The sequence below is a fragment of the Trichomycterus rosablanca genome, chromosome 3 (assembly GCF_030014385.1).
Source record: "Trichomycterus rosablanca isolate fTriRos1 chromosome 3, fTriRos1.hap1, whole genome shotgun sequence".
Lineage (NCBI taxonomy): Eukaryota > Metazoa > Chordata > Actinopteri > Siluriformes > Trichomycteridae > Trichomycterus > Trichomycterus rosablanca.
In genome coordinates, this window is record NC_085990.1 from 22,194,566 (window position 1) to 22,212,821 (window position 18,256).

The window sequence follows — 18,256 nt, forward strand, 5'->3', positions numbered from 1 at the left end:
CAAAATTTACTTTCATCAGAGAACATAACTTTGGACCACTCAGCAGTCCTCTTTAGCCCAGGCGAGACGCTTATGATGCTGTCTCTTGTTCAAGAGTGGCTTGACACAAGGAATGCGACAGCTGAAACCCATGTCTTGCATACGTCTGTGCGTGGTGGTTCTTGAAGCACTGACTCCAGCTGCAGTCCACTCTTTGTGAATCTCCCCCACATTTTTGAATGGGTTTTGTTTCACAATCCTCTCCAGGGTGCGGTTATCCCTATTACTTGTACACTTTTTTCTACCACATCTTTTCCTTCCCTTCGCCTCTCTATTAATGTGCTTGGACACAGAGCTCTGTGAACAGCCAGCCTCTTTAGCAATGACCTTTTGTGTCTTGCCCTCCTTGTGCAAGGTGTCAATGGTCGTCTTTTGGACAACAGTCAAGTCAGCAGTCTTCCCCATGATTGTGTAGCCTACAGAACTAGACTGAGAGACCATTTAAAGGCCTTTGCAGGTGTTTTGAGTTAATTAGCTGATTAGAGTGTGGCACCAGGTGTCTTCAATATTGTACCTTCTCACAATATTCTAATTTTCTGAGATACTGAATTTGGGGTTTTCATTAGTTGTCAGTTATAATCATCAACATTAAAAGAAATAAACATTTGAAATACAGTGGGGGAAATAAGTATTTGATCCCCTGCTGATTTTGTAAGTTTACCCCCTTACAAAGACTTGAACAGTCTATAATTTTTATGGAAGGTTTATTTTAACAGAGAGAGACAGAATATCAACAAAAAATCCAGAAAAAAAAACATTAAATAAAAGTTATAAATTAATTTGTATTTAATTAAAGGAAATAAGTATTTGATCCCCTACCAACCAGCAAGAATTCTGACCCCCACAGACCGGTTATGTGCCCATGAGGCACACAAATTAGTCCTGTCCCTGTATAAAAGACTCCTGTCACAGAATCAGTTTCTTCCGTTCAAATCTCTCGACCACCATGGGCAAGACCAAAGAGCTATCAAAGGACGTCAGGGACAAGATTGTAGACCTGCACAAGGCTGGAATGGGCTACAAGACCATCAGCAAGAAGCTTGGTGAGAAAGAGACCACTGTTGGTGCGATAATTCGAAAATGGAAGAAATACAAGATTACAGTCAATCAGCCTCACTCTGGAGCTCCATGCAAGATCTCACCTGGTGGGGTAAGACTGATTCTGAGAAAGATGAGGTCAGTCCAGAATTACACGGGAGGAGCTTGTCAATGATCTCAAGGGAGCTGGGAGCAGAGAAATGCTGGATATGACCCCAAGAACACCATCCCCACCGGGCATTTCTTTGCCTCCAAACACGGCGAGTGGAGTTAATGCCAAAGAGCTCAATTTTGGTCTCAACTGACCATATCACATTCTCCCAAGCTTTCTCTGAATCATTCAGGTGTTCATTGGCAAACTTCAGACGGGCCTGTACATGAGCCTTCTTGAGCAAAGGGACTTTGCGGGCACTGCAGGATCTCAATCCATTACGGCGAAGTGTGTTACTAATGGTTTTCTTGGTGACTGTGCTCCCAGCTCCCTTGAATCAGATTTTAACCCATTTATACAGTGCATCAGGAAAGTATTCACAGCGCGTCACTTTTTTTCACATTTTATGTTACGGCCTTATTCCAAAATGGATTAAATTGACTTTTCCCCTCAAAATTCTACACACAATACCCCATGATGACAAAGTGAAAAACGTTTGTTTAAAATTTTTGCAAATTTATTAAAAATAAAACACAAAAATATAACATGTACATACAGGGGTTGGACAAAGAAACTAAAACACCTGGTTTTAGACCACAATAATGGCCTCCTTTTGCGGCCAATACAGCATCAATTCGTCTTGGAAATGACATATACAAGTCCTGCACAGTGGTCAGAGGGATTTTAAGCCATTCTTCTTGCAGGATAGTGGCCAGGTCACTACGTAATGCTGGTGGAGGAAAACGTTTCCTGACTCACTTCTCCAAAACACCCCAAAGTGGCTCAATAATATTTAGATCTGGTGACTGTGCAGGCCATGGGAGATGTTCAACTTCACTTTCATGTTCATCAAACCAATCTTTCACCAGTCTTGCTGTGTGTATTGGTGCATTGTCATCCTGATACACGGCACCGCCTTCAGGATACAATGTTTGAACCATTGGATGCACATGGTCCTCCAGAATGGTTCGGTAGTCCTTGGCAGTGACGCGCCCATCTAGCACAAGTATTGGGCCAAGGGAATGCCATGATATGGCAGCCCAAACCATCACTGATCCACCCCCATGCTTCACTCTGGGCATGCAACAGTCTGGGTGGTATGCTTCTTTGGGGCTTCTCCACACCCGTAACTCTCCTGGATGTGGGGAAAACAGTAAAGGTGGACTCATCAGAGAACAATACATGTTTCACATTGTCCACAGCCCAAGATTTGCGCTCCTTGCACCATTGAAACCGACGTTTGGCATTGGCACGAGTGACCAAAGGTTTGGCTATAGCAGCCCGGTCGTGTATATTGACCCTGTGGAGCTCCCGACGGACAGTTCTGGTGGAAACAGGAGAGTTGAGGTGCACATTTAATTCTGCCGTGATTTGGGCAGCCGTGGTTTTATGTTTTTTGGATACAATCCGGGTTAGCACCCGAACATCCCTTTCAGACAGCTTCCTCTTGCGTCCACAGTTAATCCTGTTGGATGTGGTTTGTCCTTCTTGGTGGTATGCTGACATTACCCTGGATACCGTGGCTCTTGATACATCACAAAGACTTGCTGTCTTGGTCACAGATGCGCCAGCAAGACGTGCACCAACAATTTGTCCTCTTTTGAACTCTGGTATGTCACCCATAATGTTGTGTGGATTGCAATATTTTGAGCAAAACTGTGCTCTTACCCTGCTAATTGAACCTTCACACTCTGCTCTTACTGGTGCAATGTGCAATTAATGAAGATTGGCCACCAGACTGGTCCAATTTAGCCATGAAACCTCCCACACTAAAATGACAGGTGTTTCAGTTTTATTGTCCAACCCCTGTAAGTATTCACAGCCTTTGCCATGACACTCAAAATTGAGCTCAGGTGCATCCTGTTTACACTGATCATCCTTCAGATGTTTCTACAACTTGATTTGAGTCCCTCTGTGGTATATTTAGTTAATTGGACAGGATTTGGAATGGCGCACACCTGTTTGTACAAGGTCCCATAGTAGACAGTGCATGTCAGAGCACAAACCAAGCCATGAAGTCCAAAGAATTGTCTGTAGACCTCCAAGACAGGATTGTATCGAGGGACAGATCTGGGGAAGGGTACAGAAAAATTTCTGCAGCATTGAAGGTCACAGTGAGCAGAGTGGCCTCCATCATCTGTAAATGGAAGAAGTTTGGAACCACCAGGACTCTTCCCAGAGCTGGCCTGCTGGCCAATCTGAGTGATCGGGGTAGAAGGGCCTTAGTCAGGGAGGTGACCAAGAACCCGATGGTCACTCTGACAGTGCTCCAGCGTTGCTCTGTGGAGAGAGGAGAAACTTCCAGATGGACAACCATTTCTGCAGCTCTCCACCAATCAGGCCTGTATGGTAGAGTGGCCAGACGGAAGCCACTCCTCAGTAAAAGGCACATGACAGCCCATCTGGAGTTTGCCAAAAGGCATCTGAGGGACTCTCAGACCATGAGAAACCAAATCTCTGGTCTGATGAAACAAAGATTGAACTCTTTGGCCTGAATGCCAAGCTTCATGTCTGTAGGAAACCAGGCACCGCTCATCACCTAGCCAATACCATTCCTACAGTGAAGCATGGTGGTGGCAGCATCATGCTGTGGGGATGTTTTTCAGCAGCAGGAACTGGGAGACAAGTCAGGGTCGAGGGAAAGATGAAAAACCTGCTCCAGAGCTCTCTGGACCTCAGACTGGGGCGAAGGTTCATTTTCCAACATGACAACGACCCCAAGCACACAGCCAAGATAACAAAGGAGTGGCTTTGGAACAACTCTGTGAATGTCCTTGAGTGGCCCAGCCAGAGCCCAGAATTGAACCTGGTTGAGCATCTCTGGAGAGATCTGAAAATGGCTGTGCTCCCCATCCAAAATGTGGAAAAAGTGAAGAGCTGTGAATACTTTCCGGATGCACTGTATCAGAAGAATTTCGGCACAAAATAATACAGAGTTTTATAATACAGAGGAGAGTTTTCTCCTCATTCATGACATGCGGACATTCAATTCAAGGTTGTACATCGGCTTCACTGGACTAAGGTCAGACTATAAGATTAGGGCAGACATAGATCCTACATCGATGCAGACAGGCCCCGGCCATTCTACTGCATATGTCCAAAGCTCCATGTATTCTGCCGTACAATCTTTGAAACCTTCTCTAAAATATTTGGGAGAGTAATTGACCCATCCCCGATTATTGCCCCGTTTGGTGTGGCACCATCAACAGGAAAGAAATTACCGTTATGGCCTTGCCAGTGGTTTACAACAATCACTAGTCACCTCAAATTTGAGAAGATTATATATACTGTCTGGAAATTTTACAATATTTGGCGGCCCTTTCTGGCACATATTAGGGAGGTGGAGGCTAACAGCAGGACAGTATAATTAATATATGAAACTTCACTGTGATGGTATGTTTTGTTTAGTTTTATTGTATACTGACTGTGTTTTAAGTTTACGTACTCATGTCTTTTCGAAGGGGAAGGGGATTTGGTTCTTTTTTTCTCTTTGTTGTTATTCTTGTGAAATCGTATTAAAAAACAAAATAAACAGACTTTTATATTAAAAAATCCACCACATACTTATATATACCATTGTACCACTCAGTGTCCTTTCTGTGTGGTTTGCATGTTCTCCCCACTGTACAAAGAAATATAAGTTAGCTGAATTGGAGATACAAAATCTACCATCACATAGTATCTGTAGTCATAATTCCTAGCCCTACTGCCCATATTTGTTGCATATATCACCTTAATATTTTGAAAGTGTTCCTCAATGTCTTAATTGTTTTACAGTTTGCTCCAGAGGTGCATGTAGGAGATGGAATTAGCATGGACCTCAAACTATCAAATCATGTGTACAATGCTCTTAAAAGGCACTGCCAAACCGAGCAGAGACGCAGTGCCCGATTGCATGAAAGGAAGGAGCACTCAACTGCTGTAAGTTCTGTACAGCCCATTTGGCAGTTGCACACCAGAGATGTTCACAAGTCTCAAGTCAAGTCACGAGTCTTTAGGCTAGAGTCCAAGTCAAGTCACAAGTCAATATAATACACAAAACATATATTGGAAATGTAGCGTAGAAATAAATAATATGTAAGTTATTATTTGTGAAAATACAGACTTACAGATAAAAAACAACAACAGATTAGCAACTGTATTTTGCCATTTTGCTTAGTGCCTTTACTTGCCTAGTCATTGTGCAAATGAATGTAATTTCCATAACAAGAAGGTACCAGTTAAAAGCTTAAACTGATACGTTTTGTTTTCATTGCAAAACAAAAGCATGTGAAAATCACGGCACAGTGTCCAAAATCCAAAACACAGCAAAAAAATCATAACCACTGCTTACCTTAGCTTATCAAAGAGAGAAGGATGCTCTGTGGTGTACGTGTAAACTGTTGATTGTCTGTGGTTTGTGTATATTATCTAGACATACATTGTCTATAATGACCCACCCAGGAATCAGCTTCTGTGCATAGGGTAGTTTGTGCAGGCCATTTACCTGTTTATGGAATTTTTGCACACTGATCTGAGACTTGTGACCTAAGAGAAGCATAATCAAGGCTTAAGGGTCAATGTCTGGGATGAGATATCTCCACCACAGACCTTGCACTTAATTTGCTTGTGATAGCAAATTGAGGTGGAGCTTCAGAACATTGAACTTTAATTTTACAGTTCTTTGTGACATGATTATGAAGAACAGCATTTAAAGCAAATATTACTCTCCTTTAAATATGTCTTACAATCATTGATGGGCCTTTCTCTGAATGCATGGCATTCATGCAGCGGATGCTGTTTCCTATGAATGGAACACAGCTTATTGGATTATTCTTTAATCAGATGCTCAACAGGATCAGAAATGACTCTAGGAACAATCTCTGTTTTGAGGACAGAGACTTCATATAGTTTGTTTGGCTTCCAAACTGTCTTCTCTGTCCTGGGAGCCTTATCTTTATGTGCAATGAAGTTAAAGCTTGGGTCATTTCCAAGGCTAGCCTACTCAAAGTCTACAAAGCTGGTAAAGAGAGGGTAGGAAATGCACATTTGCCACCTGTAGGTTGCACCAACTAATGTCCACTTTTCCTGTAAGTAAAATGGGAGTTTCTGTACAATTGGGTTGACTCCCCTTGTTGTGTGTAACCAAAGTGTGTAAAACGTTAAAATCCTAATAAATAAATAAATGTGTAAACCATAAAACCTGGAATTTACTTAAAATGTGTTCATTTTAGTTTTATGTTTTAATGTAGGAGCAAGCTGTTGATTCCAGGACACGATTGCTTATGTACAAGATGGTGAATGCAGGAATCCTGGAAAACATCAATGGTTCTGTCAGCACAGGAAAAGAATCTGTGGTCTTTCATGCTGATGGAGGGAGGTAAATATCCTAGTTTTTAAGAGACTAGCTGTGCTATTTATTTAAAAACTGTCTGATGAAAAAATTTGTTTTTTCTTGTTTTTGCATGTTTTTTAATGGGAAAACTTTTAGCCTTTTAATATATGCAGCAGCATTTAAAATTATTTAAAAATTGTATTTATTGTTTTGTTACTTTGAAGTCACAGCCGAAATGTATGTTCTTAAAAAAATTAACACATATCTGGTAACAAATGTCTTATGCTTCATATCCTTTCTGTAAAATGACAGTAAAAGTTTAATAAAGCTTCACATTCTCAGAAATCACAAAAATAAGGCGTTTTGAGGATGTTATGCCTTCTGTTTAATTGAACCTTGGTGATAATTAGACTTTCCAACAAGACAGTGATCCCCAACACACTACCAAGTCAATCAAAGCTTGGTTAAGAACCGGTCCTGAAACATCCCAGAGTGACCTTCTCAGTCTCCACATTTAAATCCTGAATAAAAAGTTGCAGCATAATGTCCCCTATTAGAGGTTATTGATGCAAAGGGATGTTGACTAGGAGTGCTGAGACTAGGAGTAAATAGTGCGCATTGACATTTACTTGTAACATTGTGTAACATATTGTGTTTGTTTTTGGCACTACATTTACACTGATCAGCCATAACATTAAAACTACCTCCTTGGTTCTACACTCACTGTCCATTTTATCAGCGCCACTTACCATATAAAAGCACTTTGTAGTTCTACAATTACTGACTATAGTCCATCTGTTTCTCTTCATGCTTTGTTAGCCCCCTTTCATGCTGTTCTTCAATGGTCAGGACTGTTCCAGGACCACTACAGACTAGGTATTATTTGGGTGGTGGATCATTCTCAGCACTGCAGTGGAACTGTCATGGTGGTGGTGTGTTCGTGTGAGTTGTGCTGGTATGAGTGGATAAGACACAGCAGCGCTGCTGGAGTTTTTAAACACCTCACTGTCACTGCTGGACTGAGAATAGTCCACCAACCAAAAATATATCCAGTCAACAGCGCCCTCTGGGCAGTGTCCTGTGACCACTGATTAAGGTTTCAAAGATGACCAACTCGAACAGCAGCAACAGATGAGCGATCGTCTCTGACTTCACATCTACAAGGTCAGGTGTCATCAAACTACGGCCCGCGGGCCGTATACGGCCCGAAGCTTTCATTTGACCGGCCCCTTTAACCACAGCAGCAATACATGTTGTCTGGCCACTGTTCATCTTTAAACTCACAGTATTATAGCGGGAAAAAAATAACAGAGGAAACAAAAATTGGCCACGTGGAGTCTCCGTAGATTATACGGCAGCGATCCAACGGGTGGCGCTCCAAGCATGGTGGGTTCTGCGAGAGGCAAAGCAGTTAAATGGAATTTCATTATGAAAATCGTCATGTCCTGTGTTAATTTCATTAAAACTAATGCTCTTAACTACAGGCAGATTCAGGAATTATTGTCCTGTTTGGACGCGAACAATGGTGCTTGGTATACGACCTTTGTTTGGAATACAACTCGCGTGCTAGAACTTGTACGGGTCAAAATGAGTTATGACACCGTGCGCGACCCTTGTTTACCTCTCGCGAGACAAAGCTACGAGCGTTAACGGTGTGCCGTGTTGCTAAGCAACATGAGGGCGAACATAACATTCGCAAACTATTACATTATTTCTTGGATGAAACACCCGCTTAATGATTAAGATTATTGTTTATATTAATCTGGACATTTCCATGTATAGTACATGACTTGAAATAGTGTTCAACCAAGTTTGTACTTGTTCTTTTCAGTGGCGTATTAATATGGGATGATGTGAGGTGGTCACAGGTGCGCTTATATCGGGGATTTTACAACGGCTTTGAACGCAGCTCAGCCAATCAGATTTTAGGACCGGAACTATCCGTTTTATACATTATTTTATACAACCCCATCAACGTGTAATATGTCAATAACAATAGGATTTTTTTTCATGGGAACGGATTAATCATTTTCCCTTTATTTCTAATGGGAGAAATTCGTTTGGTACACGTCCTGTTTGGTATGAATCCAAGGATCTGGAACGGATTAAGGACGTATACTGAGGTACCACTGTACCTGTGAGCAGACTTTATCGAAGTTTAAACACCTTAAATCTCCAACTAGATTCAGACTCACTCATCAACACTTATTACCTATTATGACTGGCAGTAACAAATATGGAACCTGATGCTGACTGTCTCGTCAGGCAAAAGCAGACTCACAGTTCACACTGATTTTTGGGGAAACACTGTATGAGTTGGGATAATGGAAATGATTAAAATAAATAAAATGTCTGCATTATCATTATGAAGTAAAATTATACTACAGTTATACACAGCAGACAATACATCCAGTATACATAGTAAATAGCTTTTTTGGGGTGTGTTTACTATTTCATCTGCGGTCCAGCCCCCCAAAACACTGAAGAACAGTAATCCGGCCCTTAAGTTAAAAAGTTTGAGGACCCCTGTACAAGGTGGACCAGCTAGGTAGGAGTGTCTAATAGAGTGGACAGTGAGTGGACACGGTATTTAAAAACACCAGCAGCGCTGCTGTGTCTGATCCATTCACACCTGCATAACACACACTAACACACCACCACCATGTCATTGTCACTGCAGTGCTGAGAATCATCCATCACCTAAATAATACCTGCTCTGTGGGGGTCCTGACCATTGAAAAACAGGGTGAAAGCAGGCTAAAAAGGTATGCAGAGAAACAGATGGACTACAGTCAGTAATTGTAGAACTACAAAGTGCTTTTATATGGTAAGTAGAGCTGATCAAATGGACAGTGAGTGTAGAAACAATAAGTAAGTAAGTAAAATTTATTTATATAGCACTTTTCACAGAGAAGAATCACAAAGTGCTTTACAAAAACATTGTGGAAGGTGGTTTTAATGTTATGGCTTATCAGTGTAGGTATTCCAAACAACTTTTAAGGAATTACTACATATAAATATCAAATTACAAATGTCTTGATATACATGTTTCGTATGCTTTATATAAAATGACGGTACAAGTTTTTTAAATTTTTTATCTGATTGTCGTTGTATTATCCCTTTTAGCTTTGGGGAGATGGTCATTCCTGAGGAGTGTGTCCTTAAGGTCTTCAAAACTACTTTGAATGAATTTAAAAACCGGGACAAATACATTAAGGATGATTATCGATTTAAAGATCGCTTTAGCAAGCTAAATCCTCGTAAGGTTATTCGTCTGTGGGCTGAAAAGGAGATGCACAACCTGACCAGGTAAGTTATATTAACCTATATTGGGACCATTACTGTTTCTAAAATGCCAGTTGAGGGTCCATTTTCTTATTGGCAGTTTAGAGGTTTTAGAAAAAGCATCAGGGGGGGGGGGCATTTTAATTACCTTTAAAATTGATTTTGCACTAGTATTAATTATATATTATTATTATTATTATTAGTATATTATCTGTTATATAACATTTACATTACTTGGTTTTATAAAATACCAAAATACACAGTTGCAATTAGAAATTTTTAAACACACTGCTTTAAACCAAGTGTTGATCAGTTAATTAATACAGCAACAGAACAAAGAAAATGGATGAAGTATTTTGAAATGCAGGATATTTTGATTATTCCTGCTATTAGGGAAGAACATTTTGGCAGTTTTTTTAACCGATAACTGAACATCATTAGTCAAAAGTCACTGTGTAATTACAATACAATTAGTCAAATGTGCAAAAGCTAAATTAGGCTAAAATTAAGCTTGTAAATGATCTTACTAAAAGTCAAGTCTATGTCATTTCACTGCTGCAAGTCTTTCTGAATACACCTCTACAAGCTTTGCACACCTGACTTTGGGCAGTTTATTCTATTGTGAACTGCTAACTTCAGGTCTCTCCACAGATTTTCTGTGAGCTTTAAGCGTTGACTGGACCATTTAGGGACTTTGAGAGACTTTCGTGATACATGTTTTATTGCAGATTTTTAGCATTTTTTTCAAGGATGTTCCTGTATTTGGCTGCAGTTATCTCTGAACGGCTAAGAACATAAGATTCCAGAATAAGAACATCAAACCATTAGTTAATCATAGTGATAATTGTGTGATGTGATGATTCAGGTCCTGAGCAACTTACCATAACTGACAGAGCATGAATGCTCTCTATTAGATTATTCTGTATGTTTGGTCATCAGTCCATGACCTAAACTGAAAAGCAGTTGGGGAAGGCATTATGTAAATGATCCATTTCACCAGAGCAAGTTGGCAATTTGACAGAGCCAAAGAGAAGTTATGAAGTGCTTCTGTTAAGTGATGAGATAATAATGCTTGCCTTGTTACAAAAAGAAAAAAGGTCCTAGGCTGCAGTTGCTAAAATGTTGCTCTATTTTAAAATTCTTATTATAGTCTTATTTTAAAATTTATGTTGTTTCTCTTACTGTGTCTAATCTATAAAATAAACTTTATCCTAAGTGTGCATGTATAGGAAAAAAACATTTTGTATAGAATTAGCTATTATCTGTGATTTTAAGCACAACAGGTTGTCTTGGAACACGTCACCAGGAGATAAAATGCTACTGTATCACATTTTCTATGAGAATCTAAAAACATTAAGTGCAAAAAATATACAAAAACAAATTGGAAATTAAGGGCAAATACATTTTTTCATTCTATTTTTCTATCTCCATCCACAGGATGAGGAATGCTGGCATTCCATGCCCAGAGGTAGTAATTCTAAAGAAGCACATTCTTGTCATGTCCTTTATTGGTCAGAATCAAGTGCCTGCTCCAAAGCTGAAGGATGCAGTGCTTAATTCAGAGGAGCTGAAGAAAGCTTATTACCAAGTGTTACAGGTACATTTTGACCAGTGTTTTTAATTTAGTCTAGGTATGAAGTTTTTATTTTTTTTAGTATGTCATTTCTTTTGTTGGCTGTTGGGATTAAGGGATCATCTTTGTTTGGTAAGACACAGGCTTTAATTCCTAACTCATTTCTGTTTAAGTTTGTTTAATTTGCCTTTCTTTTGCAGAAATGGCACTTTTGCAAACAAAAAAGTTGTTGACTTTACATAAACATGCAAATGCCTCTTCTTAACTTAGTTCTTATTACTTAGTAAAATATAATATAATGTAATATTATATAATATCATACATGTATATATATGTGTGTGTGTGTGTGAACAAGCACTGTCTTACCGTCTGTTTTTTTTGTATTAATTTACTATCCTATACACAGATGGCTAAAAGTATGTGGACACACGACCATGAATTAGTAGGACATCTTATTCTAAAATAATAGGCATTTATATAAAGAGTGCCTCTTCTATTCAGCTATAACAGGTTTGGTGGCAAAGAACACTAGGCTTAATGAAAGACAAAAGGAATAGAGACATGATTTGGAATTTCAGCTCTTCTAACCACTGTTGTGTTTTTTAAAATTTGTTCTGGGTGCTTTCAAATCCAAAGTAAAAAATTACATACTTTGTTTCACTGGTTTAGATGGCCATTACAAATTGGTTAAAAAAAGGTATAGAACAGGTTAGCTGACAAATTAAAAAGTTAGCTAATGAATTTTAGTTGTTTTTGAGCGTTTGAAAATGTCAAACAAAAGCAAGGAGTATTATTTGTACAATGCTTTTGTTCTTGTCTTTAAAGACAAATATGAATTCCTCAAAACTACACAGACACTTCTAATTGAAATCTCTAGTGGTTTCTACCTTAAAGCTAAGAGAAGAGGTGAGAATTTGCCCTCTCTGTCTTGTCACCACTTAACAATTGGTAAAATGTCAAGCCATTTATGAATGACCACTTCACAATATGTCATATATTTATACACATACTCCTAATCTAACAGTGCTTTGAAGTAATACCTTTTTATTGTAGTCTTTCTCGATGTCAAACTAGTTATTTTAGTTGTAATTTCCTGTTTTTACTTCAACAATGTTGGAAACTGAATAAAACATTGTACAATGTTTTGACTTTTTGCAGCTGTGTCTAATCTGAATAATGTAGTGTAAAAGTCCCTGTCTGTGTTTCAGTGAGTTTGAGAGAGGTCCGTTTTACCAATTGCCTCTCCCCTACGGGTGCTGCCAGGGTATTTTTTAGCAAGACATAGTAAAGTCATACATTTATTCTATGCAGAAACACCACAGAATTGTCTAAACCCAAGCTCATTTCAAGTGGACTAAAAGACAGTGGAAACGTGTGCTGTAGTCAGATAAGTTTACAGTTCAGCTTGTTTTCTGGTAAATGGACGTTTAGTTCTCTGTACCAAAAATGAAAAAAAAAAAAAAAAAACACCAGTGTGTTATCAGTAATGGTGCAAAAGCCAACATCTGTCATGGTATTGGCATGCATCAGTGCCCATTGCATGGGTGGCTTGCAAATGTGTGTGAAGGTACCATTGACACAGTGTCATGTATAGTGATTTTAGAGAGACACCAGCTGGCATTAAGGTGATATCTTTTCCCAGAAAATCCATGATTATTTTAGCAAAACGATGCCTGGCCCTCAGTCTGTATGTGCTACAGCTTGACAAGCCTGCCTACAGTCCAGAGAGAATCAAACCATTTCACTTGCAAAACTGTAACAATTAGTTCCCCCAGTTCCCAAACCATTAATAAGTTTAATTAATAGGAAAGCTGGTGGAACACAGGTGTAAACATGCTGCTATCACAACTTTTTGGTGTGTGTTGCACGCATCAAAATTTATATACAATTAAATTTATCAGTAAAAACATTGGGAATCTCTTCTTTCCATTTTTGTCCATTAAATAAAGATTTAAAGGAAAGTAACAAATCACAGATTCTTCTTTTAATTGCGTTTTACAAAATTTTCTTTGTATAATTTCATATAATTTCAACAATTTATTTTGTTATAGTATGACTCTAAGGACTTCACTGCCTGTCATGGTCCAAAAGAAGATTGGGTTTCCTTTGTTTCTCTCAGGATTTCTTACTTTATAGGAACTTTTTCCTTATCACAGGGCAGTGCCATATTAAATGCCTTCTCTCTTTTTCCACAGATGATGCAGCAGCTGTTTCAGCAGTGTAATCTTGTTCATGCTGACTTGAGTGAATATAATATGCTCTGGCATGATGGACAGGTGGGGATTCTGCATTTCTGAAACCATTTCGTTTGGCATGTGCATACCCTCAAACATTTACCTCTATTGTGCTTTAGAAAGTAAAAGAAATGCAGTATTTTTAAGATCTTGCCCTGACTGGAAAAAAAACTAGGTTGCAAAACACACATTCATTAGTTAAAAATGGCTTGTCACAAATTTGATATTACATTGGCTAATAATGTTATGTTACAGTACTATTAAAATGCCTCTTGCACACAACCAGTGTGATAGCTGGCTAACAATAAATGATTACTCATGTAAGACAAGCATTTTCGCAATGTCAACAGGGGACTATAAAATAGTTTAATCATATAATTCTTAACACTTCAATGTTATTACACTTGAACAACTTTTAGCTATTCTAAAATCAATTATTAAAAGTATTGAAAGAAATCATTAGTGTTCCTCACTGAATAACAACTAAGTATTTGGACAACTAGTCAACAAGCCATTTATTCTTTACCTGTATTCACTATTGGCTTTGCTTGCATTTGCCAAAAATTTAATATTAACCCTCAGTCCTATTACAATGTTTCTTTTATAAGGTCTGGTTAATCGATGTTAGCCAGTCTGTTGAGCCAACTCACCCTCATGGTCTAGAGTTTCTGTTTCGGGACTGCCGAAATGTAGCCACAGTAAGTTTATTTGTTTGCATAAATGTAACCCACTTTATTGGATTAATTGTTGATTTACTAAACATGTTGTTTCCTTAGTTCAGGCCTTTACTTTTACACTGAATAATTACCACAACTTCTTAGTTTTTTAAGAAAGCTGGGGTGTCGGAAGCCATGCATGAGTATGACCTCTTCAACACTGTGTCTGGGATGCAAATCAGCAGTGACAATGAAACAGACTTCCTAGCTCAGGTAGGTTTGCGACTATAAATACCTACTCCAGTATGTGTATGTTTGTAGGAGCACTTGTCTGTTTGCTATTGACTTATGTAATGGATTTATCAGATACTACCATGCAATTATCACTTTTATTTTAATTGATTTGTTGTATTGATACAAATCTATAGCTTCAGAATTCACATTTATACATAGTGGTGAAAAATATAGCATTCACCAAATTAGTTTTTGTTACTTGGTAGAGTGCATATATCTTTTAATTTAACAGAAAATAGTTTTTGACAGTGTATCTATAAATAAGAACAAAATGACACACTGATCAGCCATAACATTAAAACCACCTCCTTGTTTCTACACTCACTGTCCATTTTATCAGCTCCACCTACCATATAGAAGCACTTTGTAGTTCTACATTTACTGACTGTAGTCCGTCTGTTTCTCTGTATGCTTTGTTAGCCCCTCTGTGTTAGTGTGTGTTGTGCTGGTATGAGTGGATTAGACACAGCAGCAGAGTTTTTAAACACCTCACTGTCACTGCTGGACTGAGAATAGTCCAACAACCAAAAATATATCCAGCCAACAGCGCCCTGTGGGCAGCGTCCTGTGACCACTGATGAAGGTGTAGAAGATGACCTACTCAAGCAGCAGCAACAGATGAGCGATCGTCTCTGACTTTACATCTACAAGGTGGAACAACTAGATAGGAGTGTCTAATTGAGTGGACACGGTATTTAAGCAGCAACGCTGCTGTGTCTGATCCACTCATACTAGCACAACACACACTAACACACCACCACCATGTCAGTGTCACTGCAGTGCTTAGAATCAGCCACCACGTAAACAATACCTGCTCTGTGAGGGTCCTGACCATTGAAGAACAGCATGAAGGGGGGCTAACAAAGCATGCAGAGAAACAGATGGACTCCAGTCAGTAATTGTAGAACTACAAAGTGCTTTTATATGGTAAGTGGAGCTGATAAAATGGACAGTGAGTGTAGAAACAAGTAGGTGGTTTTAATGTTATGGCTGATCGGTGTATGTAGACATTAGAATACAAATACAATTGTTTAAGAACTATCTTTTTAAAGAAAACAAGTATTTAGCCACACTATGGTATGACTACTGTTTTATTCTATCTGAACCTAACTAATAAATACACTACCCAGCTTTACCAATCAGTATTTGCTTGATGTAAAGAAGTGGGGATTTATACAGTGTTTTTTAAAGATTAAAAAAAGTCTTCGTGGCTCAGTGAGTAGCGCTGTTGCACCACAGCAAGGAGGTCCTGGGTAACCTAAGTGTAACACATGATGTTAAAATCCAAATAAATAAATTCATAAATGGCACACCTACATGCACATACAATAAAGTAAGAATTAACAATATCCTCTATTTAATGAAAGTTATGTATTTGTAGATTGAAGCTTTGGAAAAGATGAATGAGGACCATGTGCAAAAGCGAAGCAAGAAAGCCTTTACCAACACTTCTGAGGATGGCCCACCACTGTTAAATGAGGATGAATAACAATGATATAACAACATTTTAGTATAGAATGAGGGTTAACAAAGGGAAGTAAGAATAAAGTACACAACATGACACCCATCTTTATCCTCCTACTGCTGCTATTACAAATGGGGTGCTTTAAATAGCAAGACAAATGTTTATTTGTATAGAAAGTACATTAGTTTAAAGTAGTTTTACATTTGGTCCTCCTGCACAGCCTGTTATTGACCATCAGGTAATTTTGTGGGCAAATAATCTGGCCTTGTGACTAAGAGCTTGGCGTGTGACTTAGTCATACTAAATGAACATTGAACATCAATTTGAACATTGAGACATATTGAATCAGTTGTTGCTGTTTTATCATTTAAAATATCAACTAGAAAACATTGACAGAGCTACATAAAAGTACTTGCTACAATTTTTGTCCATGTGTATTGATGTATTGATGTATTCTGATGGCAGTAGGCAATGACTACATTTAATAGAAATATTCTTTGAGTGTATAATGGCTGAATTCTAGCCTTAAATTATGTGTACATGATCTTTATATAATTCAAAAAATATTTTTTTTACTATCACTAAAATGTATGATGGTAAAAAGGGCATGTAATTTGTAGACTTTAAATTTTCCATTTTGCTTTGCATCAATAAAAATAGGACCTTGCATTTGTACCTTGCCTATATTTCTAACTAGCTATTTAACCATGATGGAAAGTTACGATGTACTGATAAATAAAGCTTTAGGCTGAATCTGTATTTACACTTCTGTACTGCTTTCTGTATCATGCTGCTAAACAAATACAGCTAAAACTACATAAAAAGTAATATGACATTAACAGGAGGAAACCAAAAAAAAAAAAAAAAAGTTTTCAAATGATTGCAGTTATTTTTCCTTTAATAAATTAAACAATGTAAAAACAATAACTGCCATGTCTGCCTGAAATTTAATAACTGGCTGTGCCAGTTACAACGTTGCAAGTTCTAAAGTATCTTTCATATTTATCTTGGTAGAGAACCTTTTTGCCAGATTTTTTTTGTCCACTCTTTTTGCAGAATTGTGTTAATTGAGCCACATTTTTGCTGTTACGTACATGTTTTTGGTTCTGCCATATGTTAATGGTGTCAGGACTTTGACTGGGCCATTCAAGCTAGCTTTTGAAGCCATTAAGAGGTGAATTTGCTCTTTAATTGTAGTCGTGCTGCATCATTCATTTGTGCTTAAGCTTCAGATCACAGGCTGGACCTTTTTTGAATTTTCTGTTGGAGAGTGGAATTCATGTTTCTGTTAAATATGCCAGGTTGCTCATCTCTGGAAGAAGCAAATGTAAGATAAACCTTTGTTTTTTTTGTTTAGCAGTGGTTTATGACTTGCAACTCTTCAGCTAATACATTTTTGCCCAGTTTTGTGGTGAAATATTGAAGGGCAATTATATTTTTACTAAAAGTCAGTTGTAATATTTTTAAGTCATCAAATTGTATTGTTTACTTGTGTTTTCGTTTCATTAAATTTTGTTTAAATAATTAAAATATTTTGGTGTTACAAACATGCAACAACAGTAGAAAAAGTATGAATTACAGATTTATTTTGGAGTGGCACACACCTGAGTGTGTAGGCAGTTCCTGGATGACGATTGCATTGATACCACTGACAGGCCCTCACATTTCCCAGACTTTAATCTAATTGAGAATCTCAATATCAATGGGATGTTATGTATCAGTGTTCAACGCTGCCAAGTAGTGCCACAGACTGTTAAGGAGCTCACTGATGCCTTGATTTAGGTCTGGCAGGAGATTCCCTAGGGACACCATCTGTTGTCTCATCAGAAGGAGGAGACATGCGATTTTCACGACCGTGAAATAGGTTGGGCCTTAATCATAATGCACTGGAAGGAGAAAACATTCACCAGTATGTGGCAGGACTGGACCCAGGTTTGCAGTCAAAAGTGAGGCATTAACCATGAAAGACGTGACTATTGCTATTTACTGTGTGTGAGCCTGCACCATTTTAAATGTTTTGATCAGGTAGGTATGATTCATTCTAAATCGTCTAATTGAGCAAATCACTGTGAACAGCTGTACAGCAGTTACTAGAACATAATTCTCATCTCACTCACACTTTGTGCTTGCCCGCTTGGGTACAGGACAGTGTTTAGACAATTAGGTCATCCTGACTTTGGGCTTGATACTAGGTAAAGAGCTGTTAA

At 38.4% G+C, this 18,256-nt stretch overlaps 1 protein-coding gene across 1 annotated transcript in view; it reads left to right on the forward strand.

The window, feature by feature from the left end:
- riok3 (RIO kinase 3 (yeast)) overlaps window positions 1-16,716 on the forward strand; it is a 58,310-nt gene extending 41,594 nt beyond the window's left edge. The window contains exons 6-13 of the mRNA XM_062991053.1: window positions 5,006-5,149; window positions 6,460-6,587; window positions 9,669-9,851; window positions 11,265-11,424; window positions 13,596-13,676; window positions 14,243-14,332; window positions 14,456-14,563; window positions 15,966-16,716. Of these exons, the coding sequence (XP_062847123.1) occupies window positions 5,006-5,149; window positions 6,460-6,587; window positions 9,669-9,851; window positions 11,265-11,424; window positions 13,596-13,676; window positions 14,243-14,332; window positions 14,456-14,563; window positions 15,966-16,073 (1,002 nt within the window). The 3' untranslated portion in view covers window positions 16,074-16,716. The remainder of the gene's footprint in view (window positions 1-5,005; window positions 5,150-6,459; window positions 6,588-9,668; window positions 9,852-11,264; window positions 11,425-13,595; window positions 13,677-14,242; window positions 14,333-14,455; window positions 14,564-15,965) is intronic.
- Window positions 16,717-18,256: the final 1,540 nt, after the last annotated feature.